Here is a 14395-nt window from a genome sequence, read left to right as displayed (position 1 = left end):
AAAAATGTGAACTCTACCGACTTTCCGGGGACTGAACGACATGCGTTGCCTCGATGCCGATCACAACCTTATGTATAACTGCGTGGCATAATAGTCTGTCAGCATCTTGGTAACACTCATAAGGCTGCAGGGCCAGATACCAATGACAAACTGAATCTTTCTCAGGTATGTACATATCCACCAATTACCCGGTCCCATCGTCCCAGACATTTACGAGGGCAACACTCCCGCCACGGCATGTCTTGATTCTCCGGCTGCCCCTTTTGAGTCTGCCCCGGCAGGTGCGCGATCTCATTTGCACGACTTTATTCCGGTCATTGGTATTCGATGCCATTGACCCGCAATATGGCGTTGAAGACTGCGCTTGCGACCCGCGCCTGGCCTTTTTCCGCGTCTGCCGGCAGATTTAGCGTCATGGAAATTCGGTACTACTAGCTACCTCGGTCCAATCAAAGTCATATCCATCGTGATATTAAGTACCGTTGCGTTGAAGATTTGTCGTGATCACTTGCATGCATTCTGAGGCACCTCGGTACTGACACCCAGGGAAGTTCATCGGTGGCTCTCGGGGCCAAAGGGATGGGCAGACAATCATCAGCCCCCCGGCCCCTGAATGCCCCGAACTGACCGGTCCTGGACAGGGGGCCGCCGCGGAGGTGGCCGAATACGGATACCCCCTGGCTACTTGCATGTAACCTTCTTCCTATTTAGTGGGGCTATATTGATGGCTCGGTCTTCTTCCTGCACGGTTGTTAAGATCCTGGCCACGTGGTTGCCCCATCTATATTAAGGCCCAGATCTGGGCACTCTAGAAGAGACAACTTTACCTTCAGAATCGTTGCAATGGGATTTACCTAGTGTTCCGAGGTTGACGCACATTCGCATGAGCTGGAGTCTTTATGTGAATAGCTCTTTTGCGCTTCCTCAGACCCCTCCAAGCTTGCTGGTGTCTCCTCGCTTATCCCATCGAGTACGGCGTGGCGTCAGTACAAACGCGCGCGAAATTCTAGCCAACCGGACGTGAATCCGAATTATGGCCGTTAATCCCGCGAACGAAAACACTTAAAAAGAGTTGTTTTGGAGAAAACTGGGGAACGGATGTACTGACGCCATGCCGCACTCGATGGGATAACAGGGCGCATCCATGGTACTTGAGCATTAATTCCTAAGGAACCTCGCCTGTTCGATGTATTAGGGAACATGTTCCCTAGGTGCTATCTTATCAGCTGAAGACAGAACCTCGCCGCCTCCTGAGTGTAGTTTTGATTGTCTGCACGACCGGAGCGGCACTCGCTTGCAGATTACCTCCCGCCCTCGTCCGATGTGGCCCTTGACTTGATCTGGTTTCCTTTTTTTGTGTAACACCGCCTGGCTGGACAGCCAGCGGGTTATCCTTGCCAGCATGGAGTGTTAAGTCCGGAGCGGAAATCACGAAGGCTTAGGTTAGGTCGCGTGCTAATGATACCCTGCTCTTCCTGCAGGGTGTCTCGGCGAGCAGGCATGCTGTTGCTACCGCACCTATCACCGATCACCCCCTTAAAGTTTTCCACCAGTTGTTTTCGAGGTCTGGGAGCCTCGCGAGGTCAACTCTGTTCTTGGCCCATTCGGAGCGTTTCCGACTTAGACCTGCATGGTATCCGCCTCTGAGCCAATCTTGCGTTGGATGAAACAAGGGCCCTCAGTCCGTAATTGCAGGTAGGTTCAATTGTTGAACTTATTGTTCCAAGCCTTGTCCCGTCCCGAGGCCCCTCGAAAGGAGCCCGCTGTTGGCCAGAAGCAATTGTCGCCTCGCGAGGAAGGGAGGGAAAAGACACACTAAAGGATGTATAAAGGGGACATTGCCAACCGACGATTTGTCCCAGCGATTGTCATTCTGCACTGCGATTTCTCCTACCCCTGCACGAGGAACATCTGCACACATCTAATCAACAACCGGAAGAACTTTGCAATGTTCTTCTCACCCCGACTCGCCGTCGTCGGCCTGCTGGCAGTAGCCACCTCAGCCTTGACCTTGGAGCCAAGACAGAACGTCGCCCCTGGCCCCGTCTCCGGTGATACTTTCATCCACGACCCGACAATAACTAAAACCCCGAGTGGCACATATCTGGCCGCATTCACGGCCGACGGCGTGGGACTGAAGACGTCCACCGACCGGACCAACTGGAAGGACGCCGGCGCTGCTTTCCCCAACGGTGCGTCATGGACAACCAAGTACACCAACGGCGAGAAGAACCTCTGGGCGCCTGATCTGTCGTACCACGACGGCAAATACTTCCTCTACTACTCCGCCTCGAGCTTCGGAACCAGCAAGTCAGCCATCTTCCTCGCTACGAGTACCACTGGTGCATCCGGCTCGTGGACCAATCAAGGTCTGGTCATCGAGTCTACGGCGACCAGCGGGTACAATGCTATCGACCCCAACCTGATCATCGATGCCGAGGGCAGGTGGTGGATGTCTTTTGGCTCATTCTTCGGCGGCCTTAAGATGGTGGAGCTGTCTAGCAGTACCGGCAAGCTCAAGAACAGCAACATCATTTCGATTGCTACCCGCCCCGACAACTCTGAGAATGCCATCGAAGCGCCCTTTATCACCCGCAGCGGCAACTACTACTACCTTTGGGTCTCTTTCGACCGCTGCTGCAAGGGCGCTGATTCTACCTACCGCATCATGGTCGGCCGCTCTACCAGTGTCACTGGCCCCTACGTTGATAAGGATGGCAAGCAGATGATGCAGGGCGGAGGCACTCGGGTCATGTCCAGCCACGGCTCCGTTCACGGACCCGGCCACAACGCCGTGTTCACCGACAACGACGCCGACGTCCTGGTCTACCACTACTACAACGATGCCGGCACTGCGCAGCTCGGCCTCAACCTCATCCGCTACAGCAGCGGCTGGCCGGTCGTGTACTAAGACGTATACTATTCGCTCAGCCAATTCAGGAATCGCGCAGAGACGACAGGGTAGATGATGGGCTGACGTGCATCTGAGACCTCTCCATACATATGAAGCGCAGTTTTTCTGCGTGTCTGCACTGGTTTCAGACATTTATTTCGATTGTATCTACTTGTTTACACTGTATCTACTTATCTCCATTGTATCTACCCCTTTCGACTGTATCTACTTATTTCCGTTGTATATACTTATCTCGGCTGTCGTCGCATTTTGCGATTTCAGTCGGCTACTTACTGTAGAAAGAAATATGAGCGTGTTCAAGAGATTTAACGGTTTTACATGCTGGATGCGGATGGCGGAACTCTCGGGGTCCGACAACCTTGAACTAAAACAGTTCTCGGGTGCACTCGGGCACTGTTGTTGTACACCTCAGGCATTTGCTTTGGCTTCTCAATTGCCGCCCATATAACTCAATGATTTAGCCGCTGAACATGTCCAAAGCGCGTTGCCTTTTTTCTTGGAGTCGGTATGTCGTCTAGTCATGACGTAAAAGTTTCGCAGGTATGCAAAATCCCTATCCAATAGTGCTACTTCACGAATAGCGGGCTAACTCTAGCCCAGGCAGCGGCATGCGCGGCAATAAGCGTTGACGTCTTGCTGCATCCACTGGATACTCTTAATCACCCGCATGCAATCCCCAATCTACAAGACGCAGTACAAGGCAGTCAATGGCTCGTTCAATCGAACATTTTTTCGTGGACTCTACCAGGGGTTTGGGCCCACAATCATCACTGGAATACCTTCATCAGCGGCGTTCTTCACCATATATGAAAGACTAAAGGCGGTATCTCAAGATGCGAAGTCAGCAGGGTATTTCCTTCATGGACTTAGTAGCGCGGTAGCAGACCTCGTGAGCTGTGCCATCATCAACCCCGCCGAGGTGTTGAAGCAGAATGCGCAGATGCATGGAGGTGATACCCTTAAGCCTGTCAACCCACGGCAGTCCCCAACGCTTCTCGCTGTAAAGCATTTCGCGAGAAATCCAGGGAGACTATGGGCCGGGTATACAGCTTTGGCGGCGAGTCATCTGCCTGCAACTAGCCTAAGCTTCGGTCTATATGAGTTGCTGAGAGAAAGGTTGCTTGGCGAGGCTCCGCGTCAGCAACTCGAAGCCAGCGCATCTCGCCAAGTAGCCGTGAGCACATTCAGTGGAGCTCTCGCCGGCGGCTTTGCGTGCACGCTCTTCGTGCCTGTTGATGTTGTGAAGACGCGAATGAGGCTTGCTGCTGGGAACACGGTATCCAGTGACCACCAATACCATCAAAACCCGACGATAGACCCAGGGGCGAAGTTGCCAAATACGATTCGGCCTCGACCGCGCCTTGGCCCTCTGGATGTAGCAAATGGCATCTTTCGGAAGGAGGGCATTTTTGGCTTGTTTAGAGGCGGCACTCTGAGCTTCTTGGCGTCAGCGTTAGGTTGCGGACTCTATCTAGGCTCGTATGAGGCTTGCATTCTGTTCTTGTGACAACCGGAACTTGAAAGGGAACTGCTCATCACTATGCAAAGCACCCTGGGTGTATGATTATGTTAGAAAAGGACGCTTCCTACTCAGTTTTATGGTACCTCGTATCACTGTCAAACGTGGATCATGCAGGGAGTGGCCTAAATGTGAGTTAGTGCACTGTGATCTGGGTTCCACGCAAAGACACTTCATTCTTGATTCGGAGAAGATATTAGATTTCCACTTCCGTTATATGCTTTGGTCGTACGTGTCAAGTTTCGGCCCTGGGTAAGGTAACCTCTGGTCCCATCTGTTCTTCACCCCAGCCCTCCCGACGATCTCTTGGTATTCTGACAAACGCCAGAGACAGTACTATGGCCACCCCGGCCATCCCCATACCAAGGTGAAGGCCATTTCTATACCCTCGGGCCAGATATTTGCCATTGTTGTTTGTGTAGTGCTCCACCGTGCCAGCAAAGCCCAACCCAGTTGCTAATCCGTACGATAGAATCGTCCCAATGAGAGATCCTGCGAGCCCCTGTTGATCCCGCCGGACTGTTCCACTTGCGATGAGTTGAGACGCTGTGAAGACGAAATCAGGCCCCAGCGACCCGAGAAGAATTGCAGGAAATGCCTGAGCCCAGTAGGTTTGCTGGACTGGCATTGTTGCCACGAGGAGAAGGGACACGAGTGTCGCCGTGGAACCGATGGCCAAGATATATTGCGCAGCCAAGTGTCTTACAACCTTTGCGCTGAGAAGTGCTGCCCCTGCACCACCGACTGCTAAGGGAGCGTATGTGGCGGCGTTACGAAGCATTGTGTAGCCCCTCAATTCGGCCTGCCATGCAGTCAAATACCAAATGAGCATGCCAAATCCCATAAAGGATACAAAAGACGACACAATCATCATGCTGAACGACGGTGACCCCCAAATATTCATTGGCATGATGGGCTCGGCCGCAAATCTCACTTCCCAGATAACGAAGCCAGCCATGTGGAGAATCGACGCAATGAGAAGCGCATAGATGTATGGGACGGACCAGCCCACAAGAGCGGATTGACTGAGTCCCGAATGTGAGATTACCATGCAGCTGTAGGGGTAGAGAGACTTGACTCACGTCCACACGAAATTGAAGAGAATCAGGCCGGACACGCCTAGGTACGCTCCAATGTAGTCGACATTGCCCAGAGGATCCATCGGTGTGGGCTCACCAGGCACAATTATGATAAACAGGCCAAAACTGACGCTTCCCAGGAGAGCTCTGTTGAATCCCTCGGTTAGAGATGTGAATTCCACTGCAGGGCATCAAGATCAAAACTCACAAGAAGAAAAATAGCCACCACCATTGGGTCAGTTGGCCAAATAAAGCGGGAAATACACTCCCACCCGCAGCGCCAATTGGCGCCATGGCGCCGAACAACCCAACTGAAATGTTGCGAGCCTTGTCAGGTGGGTTTGTTATTGTGAGGAGAGCAACGGCATTCGGAAAGACGAACGCAGCTCCTACGCCGCTAAGTGCACGCAAGATACTCAAAGATATGATGCTGCGCATGAAAAGATATAAGATGGAAAATTACCCAGAGTATGCCGCCAGCGGCAGCAGTCTTCTTGTGACCGTAGACTGCACCAACACGCCCTCCCATAAGGACAAACGTTCCTTGAGTAAGACTGTGACTAAAGGTCAGCTCTCAATTGTTTGGGTGGCCGGTCATGTAAACACGTACGGATAAGATGCTATAATCCATATGGCAAAAGCTGGTGACACGCCGAGCTCCTTAGCCATGTTCAGACCGCCGTTGATGCCTGCGCCCAGGGGAATCGTCTGTTGAAATTCAGCTCTAATGCCCACGAGAGGGCTGTCAGGCAATGCACATACCTGAATGAACTGGCATAGAATAATGCAGGCCGAAGCAGCAGCTTGGCACCATTTTCCATGAGCTTTGCTGACTGATTCACTGTAGTTTTCCTGAGGCCTCGTTGTCGCACTCTTCCGCTCATTGTTGTCTGCCATCTCTGCAAGTCTCAAGGCAGCTTATGCTGTCTGATCATCTGGCTTCTCTCATATGGTAGGCCGTCCAAATTTACTGGAAAGGCTGAATGTGGACAACTGCCGCGCTCCATATTTCAATTTGATCACTTAGCGGTCGACCCGGGAGTTGGATAAGCAAAAGAGTACACATGGCTGAATGATATAATTCGACATAATTCCTAAACCATTTACTAATCAGCATGAAGCATAGCTATTCTATTTCAAAACCAAATTATTCATGGGGAGCGCGAAACTATCGGGTCGTGCCGAGAAAATGACAAAACATGGACAAGTGTTTAATCACCTTACGGAGACGTTGACAACTCAATCAATATCTGAATATAATTTTGTTCACCATGGTAGACTCATACAAAAGAGGGCGTGTCAACTAGTGAAACATCCCAACCTCTCACTTCAAATACCTACCCAAAGTTATCAGGGCTTCAAGTCAACATGGATACTCTCATTCAGAAGCAATTGATCAGCTCGCGATCTTTGCAGTATAATTACTACACATCACCTAACCTGAACGATTCCACTGCCGACCCCGTTCTCGTTCTCTTCCATGGATTCCCCGATTCAGCGTCTGTATGGGCGCCAGTTGTTACACTTCTCGTCGCCGTTGGTTTCCGGCTCATGATACCAGATTTGCTTGGGTATGCTGGCACGTCTAAGCCATGGAACGTCTCATTCTTTAATTCTAGCGCTATGGCGAACGACATCATAGAGATACTCGACCAGGAGGGTGTCGCCAACTTCGTGTCCGTTGGCCATGACTGGGGAGCTTTCATGGCACACCGAATGTACTTGTGGCACCCTGAACGCGTCAATGCTCTCGTCGTGGGGGCATATAATTACGAACACGTGGCAAGAACGCCAATCAACATCAACATGGAGGCCGAAAAGTTTGAACGACAACTGGGATGGCCATTCAAATACTATTACAAGTTTCTCGCCAGTTCCGACGCACCGAGTCTGTTGTCCGGCCATCCTGAGAGTTTCTATGCTGCTGGGCACGGAGAGAACAACGCCATGAATGAGACCTTTGGCCGGCGAGATGGTCTTGTCGACTGGCTCTCTGCTGACAAACGGAGAAAGCTGCAGTCATATGCCAATGACCCCGCAGCTATGAGTGCCGCCAGGGATAACTTCCAGGCCGCCGGATTTACATCGCCGTTGATGTGGTACCGCGCCCTAGTGGAGAACGTACATATGGAGGTGGAGAAGAACCTCGCAGCCGATGCAGACAACATTCGGGTACCTTTCTTGCATATGGGCGGCTCGAGGGATCCCGTTTGTCCTCCGGCAATCTTTGACAGCCTAGAATTGCGCGCTTATTTCTCGGACTTCACGAGTGAAGTCTTCGAATGCGGTCACTTCCTCCCATCCGAAAAGCCCAAGGAGATTGCAGAGACCATGATAGAGTGGTTGAAGTCAAGAGGAATTGCACCACAGTGAATGAAAGTTCGAATTACCTTGGAAAGGGTAGATGTGTAGAGTAGGGGGGCGCCAGGCAGACATCGACGTCTACAGCCATAGATGATATCTTGATTTGTGAACAGCCCCACTCCAGAAAGCAATACAAATGTCTACGCATCTTCGCGTTCAAGTAAGCCTCGGCTCTTATTATATAATTCTACCGCTCGTGCCCCAAGTTTGGCTTTGCAAACGTTTGCTCACTAATCACAAAATCGACTTCGATATGACGGTTCTGTGCGGCTTTGGTAAGAAGCATTTGTCATCAGCTCACGCCCTAAACTTGTCATTTCAGCAATCACGGTACAGGCGTCTTACATAAACCAACCATACCATGATACGTTGATACGTTCAATACCAAACTCCGGGTCCCAAATCGCCTGTCCAAGGCACATACTGAACAGAGTCTGACATACTACCTTTGTATTTCAATGCGACCTTTGCAATTCAATGCGCTCAATCATTGAGATGGAGAGCGAAAAGAAAGCTATCTCTGCATACCGCCTTCAAACAGGTAGACGTGGCCGCCCACGGAAAGAGCCATCGAAGAGCATGCAGTTGAATGCAAGTTTGCTGCATTGGCCTCCACCTGCTAGAAAGTGTCACGTAGCTAATCTGAATAGAGTCGCCGTGAAAGAAACCGCATTGCCCAGAATACCTTTCGGCTTCGACAAAAGGCTACAGAAAAGGAAAGACAAAAGGAGGTCGAGCAGCTCGAGCGAATGATCGACTATGTTGTGTCAACATTCTCTAGCTTCGCCGAAAATGTGGTAGAGTCGTCATGGGCTCGAAGGGACACAGAGTTGATTGATAAACTGCGGCAATCAATGCAGAACATTCGCACCATCCTCAGCTATGGTGATGGAGTGCCACCGCCTGATGTACCGCAACGAGATGCATCGGGAGACTTGACTAGTGCCCCACAGAAAGAAATGCCGTCGGGTGAATCGAATGATGAGACGATGCAGCATAATCCGATAGGCCTCGAGGCTGATGCATCAACTGAGTGGCGTGGGAGGAAGTACACGGAGGCACCAAAAGTTGCAGAAGGTGGCCCCCATGTGAACCACACGCACTTTATTGCGAACCATCACTTGAAACATCCTCACGAGCAGGATACTCATTCTGACATCGAAGCGAACATATTCGGTAACGGCTGGATGATGCTCTTGCCGCCGATGGCGAATATCTCGAGCCATGAATTTTCCCAAAGAAAGGCCCTCGACAGTCCCTTTAGCCTCCAGGTTGCGCTTACAGCTTTGAGAGCTGGATACGACACGCTTCTTGAAACTAAGGATACGACTCAGGCAGCAATCCAGCAAACATTCGGACACGTGTTACAGTTTCGTACTCGGGAGGAAATACTCTTCAATCTCCGATGGTATCTCGGACCAGGGATCGGTGAAATTGATCAGGTGGCACTGGTTTCATTCAACAATCGTTCGGCTTCACAATTCGAGAAACACATACTACGGAACTACATTCCGGATAAACAAAACGAGGGGGAATCAGGAGGTACTGGGAACCCCAATGGCGACGAGGAGCAACCGGTATGCAATGCCAACGACGTTGCAAAATGGATACGGCAAAGAACGGTGATGGAAGTGGACGATGACACCCTGGAGTTGAACCTAAATCCTAGCTCAGCCAAGTCAAAGGCGATCAAGGAAGCCGCAACGTACATGAGCCATGGTCTGCTTCGCCTTCCAGACTCTTCGTCCGATGAATCGGGCGATGAGGATGCTTGGATGAAACAACCTGTCTTCATGTCAAAATCACTTTTTCTGAGAGCTATATCCAACGCTGCCTTCTGTCTCTATCTTGGGCCTGCGTTCGGGAAATTGAAGCTAGAGGATGTGGTAAAGGTGTCTATGGTCACACCTTGAAGTAGCTTTCGCCTGGTGGGAATTGGACAGCTTATAAGGATTGTGGTGAACCTTCAACGTTTGGTAAGAGGCATTCAGCCTGTTCTTAGAATCTGAAGATACATTCTTGTTACTGATTGAGTACTTCTAAGCTTTTTGCAATCAAGACTGCGTCGGATTCTCTGGGAAAGCATGTATCGGGCCAACAGGGACAAGTCAAATAGCGGCCCAACTGTGGCGCACTGGCGATTGCAAAACTATGAGAAGGAGAAGAAGTTCAAACAGCTTTGATCATGATTAGTTCGCGGAGCCCTGTGATAGCTGAGGTGGTCACCACCACTGGAGAATTTGCAGATTAGGCTACTAAAGACATTGCATGCTTTGTTGACGTATCGTAGTATGGAAGCAAGGGGATGCACTAAATCTTTTCAACGTCTCTGAAAGTCACGTTAACTGATAATTGTTACTTCATTGAATCTGGGAGAAAATGGCCATACGAGATATTTGTTTCGCAGCTTGGTGGTCGACTGGCTTTCGTGCTTCTGACCACCTCTGCCGTTATCACAGTATTCTCACCCTCAGATTTGATTGAGACTATTCGCCTGTAGTAGCAGAGGGCTACGAGCCTCCTACACATGCGCGTGATAGTTCACGAACTGGTACCTACAGCACAGTTTTCGTAATGCCAGCCGACTGAGCCTTTGAGTCAAGGGGAAAACGCGGTTTCTTGATCGAGAAACCGTGGGCATGGGCATCAACACGTCAGAGAGCTATAATTACGCTTGGCTCTGAAGAGGTCTTAATTTACTATCGTTAGCCTCTCTGACAATTTTCTTCTTGGACATCGCAGCCCGGTTAATACCTAGTCTCCTTGATGTCATCACTTGATACCGCACATTGGTTTCTTAAGTGTAATAAATTAACCAAAATCACGGATCGAATGACTGAAACAAGTCCGGAATCGAATATCATTAGATCAGTGGCAGCAATGGATTAGACAAGACATAGTGTCTCTGTCTTCAACTTTCCACCTTTGATGTTCTCCACTAGCTCCCCCATCATGTAGCCTTCCACGAAGCATCCGCCGACAACCTCGTACGCGCCACCCGAGCCACTGGGTCGAAGAACTACTGGGGTATCGCAATTGTAGATGACAGCGATCTTGTCACCGGGCAATGCGTGCCTGGTAACCGACCCAATGAATCCGTTTCCAGTTTGGAAAAGTCGTCGCCAGTTGAGCAATACGGCTGTTTTGATCATGGCATCCGAGAACTTGCGCACATCCTTGCAGTATTCTTCTCGGGAAGTGAAGAAGTTCTTCAAGGGAATTCCCTGAAATTCGAATGACTCGTTGACATGCAGAACGCGACTGAAAACCTCTCGGTTGCTTTGAGATTTGAAAAGTTCGGTCCACGGGATGCCTCGGTGAGACAACTCAGCTTCATTATGAGTTTTCCAGTCATAGATCCCAAACTGATCAACATTGAGTCGGATATCTGGATCGAAACTGAAATCATCTGGGCAGACTTCAATTCTATGAAGCTCATCAGGTTCTATCCATGGCACTTCTAGAACCGATGGCCTTTCCCCAAATTCGAAAGTGCTGTCGTATTGCAGGACACGAGCGAGTGCGAGTCTTGAATTCGTGTTCGATACCGTGTTCGATGAAATGGGAAATGGTTTTGAGTGGAGGTGAGGATCAAAATTTTGGGCTGGTGTCGCCTTCATTTGACCTGGGGATCTGAAGGACGTAATGGCACCGACCGTGTCGACGAATGCGCCTCTGCAAAAGAGCAGACTGCCGTCGTCCGAAAATTCGAACGTTTCTTCCAAGCCCTTGTTGCTTTCAAAAGTGTGCACAGCATCGTGTGGAACTGGGCCCACATCTTCGCCATCAATCGGGCCGACCCACTTCTCAGAGTCATCGGGCCTGAAGGTTGATAATCGGTATTTTGACCCCGGCGTGGATAGATCGAATGCCCATGTTGGAATAAGAGAATCACCCAACGCTCTGCCAGCTACTCTTGCCAACATATTGAGATTTCCCTCCCCTTCATAACAGCTTTTCGCAAACATTGTCCAGCAGGACCTCCAGGTAAAGCTTGGACGGTAATCTGGCTTGATACGATTCAAAACTGGCGAAGGCAGAAAAGCGAGAAGCCCATATACTTTGTCTCGGAGATCAGTAGCATGCGAGTTTCTTGCTTCGGTTATCGACTCGAGGACTGGCTTTTCCCCCGCATGAATGCTATTTCCGTCGTCGTCACACCGGAGCGATTCAATTCTGGCAACAACATTCAATGCGCCAAATATCGAGGCCAGCAATCTGTCTTCACCAAAATGGCGAATTAGTTTCCTGAAAGATCCGCCAAAGTCCCATAAGCGAGGTGCTTGGAATACTCGGAGTTCTTTGGGCGTAAAGTACTGATCCCCGTACCAGAAGACTAATGAAGACCCGAGCGCAACTTCTTGAATGATCCAGAGCCGCTGCCAGTAGGGAACTTGTGACAGCTCTTCGATGAATGTCCACAGAGAGTACGCGTTGTCCTCGACTTCTGCTATTAACTCTGTGAATCTTCTCGAAGTCTCCATTTCCGATCGGTAATGCGTACTTTCTGAATTTTTAATTTCCAGAATTGTCGATGATTGATTGTCGGAAGCAAAAGCAACGTCCAGTAACTCCCGCACACGAGGTAACTCAGCAGCAACATCAGGCGAAGGAGTTCCAAGCCAGGCTCTCACAGCGAGAGCTTCCGTGTAGATCAGTTCCATCTTCTGAACTTCAGTCGCTCTCTCGTCGAGATCATCTTGGTTGATGCAAATTGCGTCTATCCAGATTTTCAATTCCCGAGACTTTACTTCAAAAGAGGTCCGAAGGCTCTGAAGAGCTTCGTGGAGGCTGGGTCCCACCTCAAAGGGCGAACCGTTGATGAAGATTGTCTTTTTGTGGGTTTGGTCCCCCCACACATAGCTGAGCGCTACAAAATCTCCCCAGTTGTAGTGGCTGTCAAGATCCTCAAACCTTTGCAGTGGCTTATCGCAAAACCCGTGCAAGAGGACGTTTCTTTTAATATTTTCCGGTGCGATCAATAGGAGCATTTCTTTGAGAGGTACTCCATTGCGAATAGCGACGTTATAGAGATTCCACTGAATATGACGAGTGCGGCCCTTGATGAGTCGAAAGCCATTTCCCATCTGTGGTAAGATGTCCCGAAAAGACTGGTATTTAGATGTCCAGTCTGTCAGACAAACCTCATCCAAAGAACATGAAATAGGCATGTCCGAAGAGTCCCCGTCGCTGAGAGGTTGGATTGTTAGAAGCCGTATGTTCTTGCTGCCTAATGGCTTGTAAAGTTTTGCGGGTCTGTTGACGTTGACAGGAGCTTTCTTTGGCAGCTCAGTACCCTTCTCCAACGAACAAGCGCTCAATTTTTCATCCTCTAGATTCGAAGATGTGAGTGAAGATGAAGGTGGTGTTGTAAAAGGCAGTTCAGTTGGTGAGTTGGTCGAAAACCGTAATGCTGTGGACATTGCATTGTTGTCATCAGTGGACGTTCGGACGCGGAATGCTAAGAATATGCTCAGATATATTATTCTCGAAGTAGCACACTAGATATCAAATTTCTTACCTGGCTCTGCATTATCGCCTGCGCCATCTTCCAAAGGTGAGCCATGCTGTCTTTGGGTGCGGAGCTCGTCCGCCTCAAAATCCTGCATCTTGCGCAGTGTTGCTGGGTCGGAGCTTTTTGCGAAACTTCTGATGGCAGCAATAGAAGCCTTGGTAGCGGTTGGCCGTGTCCTCTCTAGCGCTTTCTCGAAGACTGCGCGATTGAGCAGTCTCTTCTTCCCCTGCCCTTCATTCTCAACAAAGGTGTCACACATGATTGCCGCTTGAACACACATATTTCGGATATCCGAGCCGGAATAGTGATGTGTCATGAACGCCAACGTTTTGCTATTGACATCCGAGTCAAGAATTTCCTCCCTCAGGAAGATGTCAAAAAGCTTTATTCTGAGGGCTGTGGAAGGAAGCCCGAGATAAAGATGAGTGGGAACCCGACGGAGAACAGCAGGATCCAGGTTGCTCGGATGATTGGTAGAAAGAAGAACGAAGGGCGTTGCCGCTGATTTTGTCATGCCGTCCATTTCCGCTAGCATCTGGTTGATGTTGTTTCGCCTCCAATCCATTTGAGTGTCGGAGTTCCTGGATGCAAACAAGGAGTCTGCTTCGTCTATGAAGATGACGCTTGGCGCCAAGAGTTTTCCAAGGTTGAAAAGCCCGCGAATTGCTTTTGGCATCTCACCGGCCCATTTATTCTCGATGTCGGCAGAAGACGCACAAATAACAACCAATTCTGGCTGGCAAGCTAATACACGTGCTAGTTGTGTCTTACCAGTTCCCGGTGGTCCGTAGAGGAGCGCTCCACCAGTATTACCCGATTTCAAAATCCCGTAAGATGTTGAAGGCTTAGCCAGATCCATGTGGTGCGCGATCACGTCGCAGATCTCACGTTCCGTTTGCGGGTCAATTGCAATATCGGACCAGCCTTTCTCCACCTCACTCGGGTCAACGAGGAGATCCAGAAATCTTTGCTCCCAGTAGAAGCGGTCATTGATGTCCCGGGGG

At 50.1% G+C, this 14395-nt stretch overlaps 2 protein-coding genes across 2 annotated transcripts; both read left to right on the top strand.

Annotated features, from left to right (window-relative positions):
• Positions 1-1948: 1948 nt before the first annotated feature.
• On the top strand, positions 1949-2911 carry COL26b_004512 (uncharacterized protein; the record flags this gene model as incomplete). Its single annotated transcript, XM_053177387.1, has 1 exon — positions 1949-2911. The coding sequence occupies one exon, from the start codon at positions 1949-1951 to the stop codon at positions 2909-2911; it is 963 nt and encodes a 320-aa protein (XP_053038746.1).
• Positions 2912-6880: 3969 nt separating this feature from the next.
• On the top strand, positions 6881-7885 carry COL26b_004511 (uncharacterized protein; the record flags this gene model as incomplete). Its single annotated transcript, XM_053177386.1, has 1 exon — positions 6881-7885. One exon carries the CDS (start codon positions 6881-6883, stop codon positions 7883-7885), a length of 1005 nt encoding a protein of 334 aa, XP_053038745.1.
• Positions 7886-14395: the final 6510 nt, after the last annotated feature.

This window comes from Colletotrichum chrysophilum (genome assembly GCF_026319265.1).
Source record: "Colletotrichum chrysophilum strain AFK26 chromosome Unknown scaffold_27, whole genome shotgun sequence".
NCBI lineage: Eukaryota > Fungi > Ascomycota > Sordariomycetes > Glomerellales > Glomerellaceae > Colletotrichum > Colletotrichum chrysophilum.
This window is presented reverse-complemented; position numbering and strand designations above follow the sequence as displayed.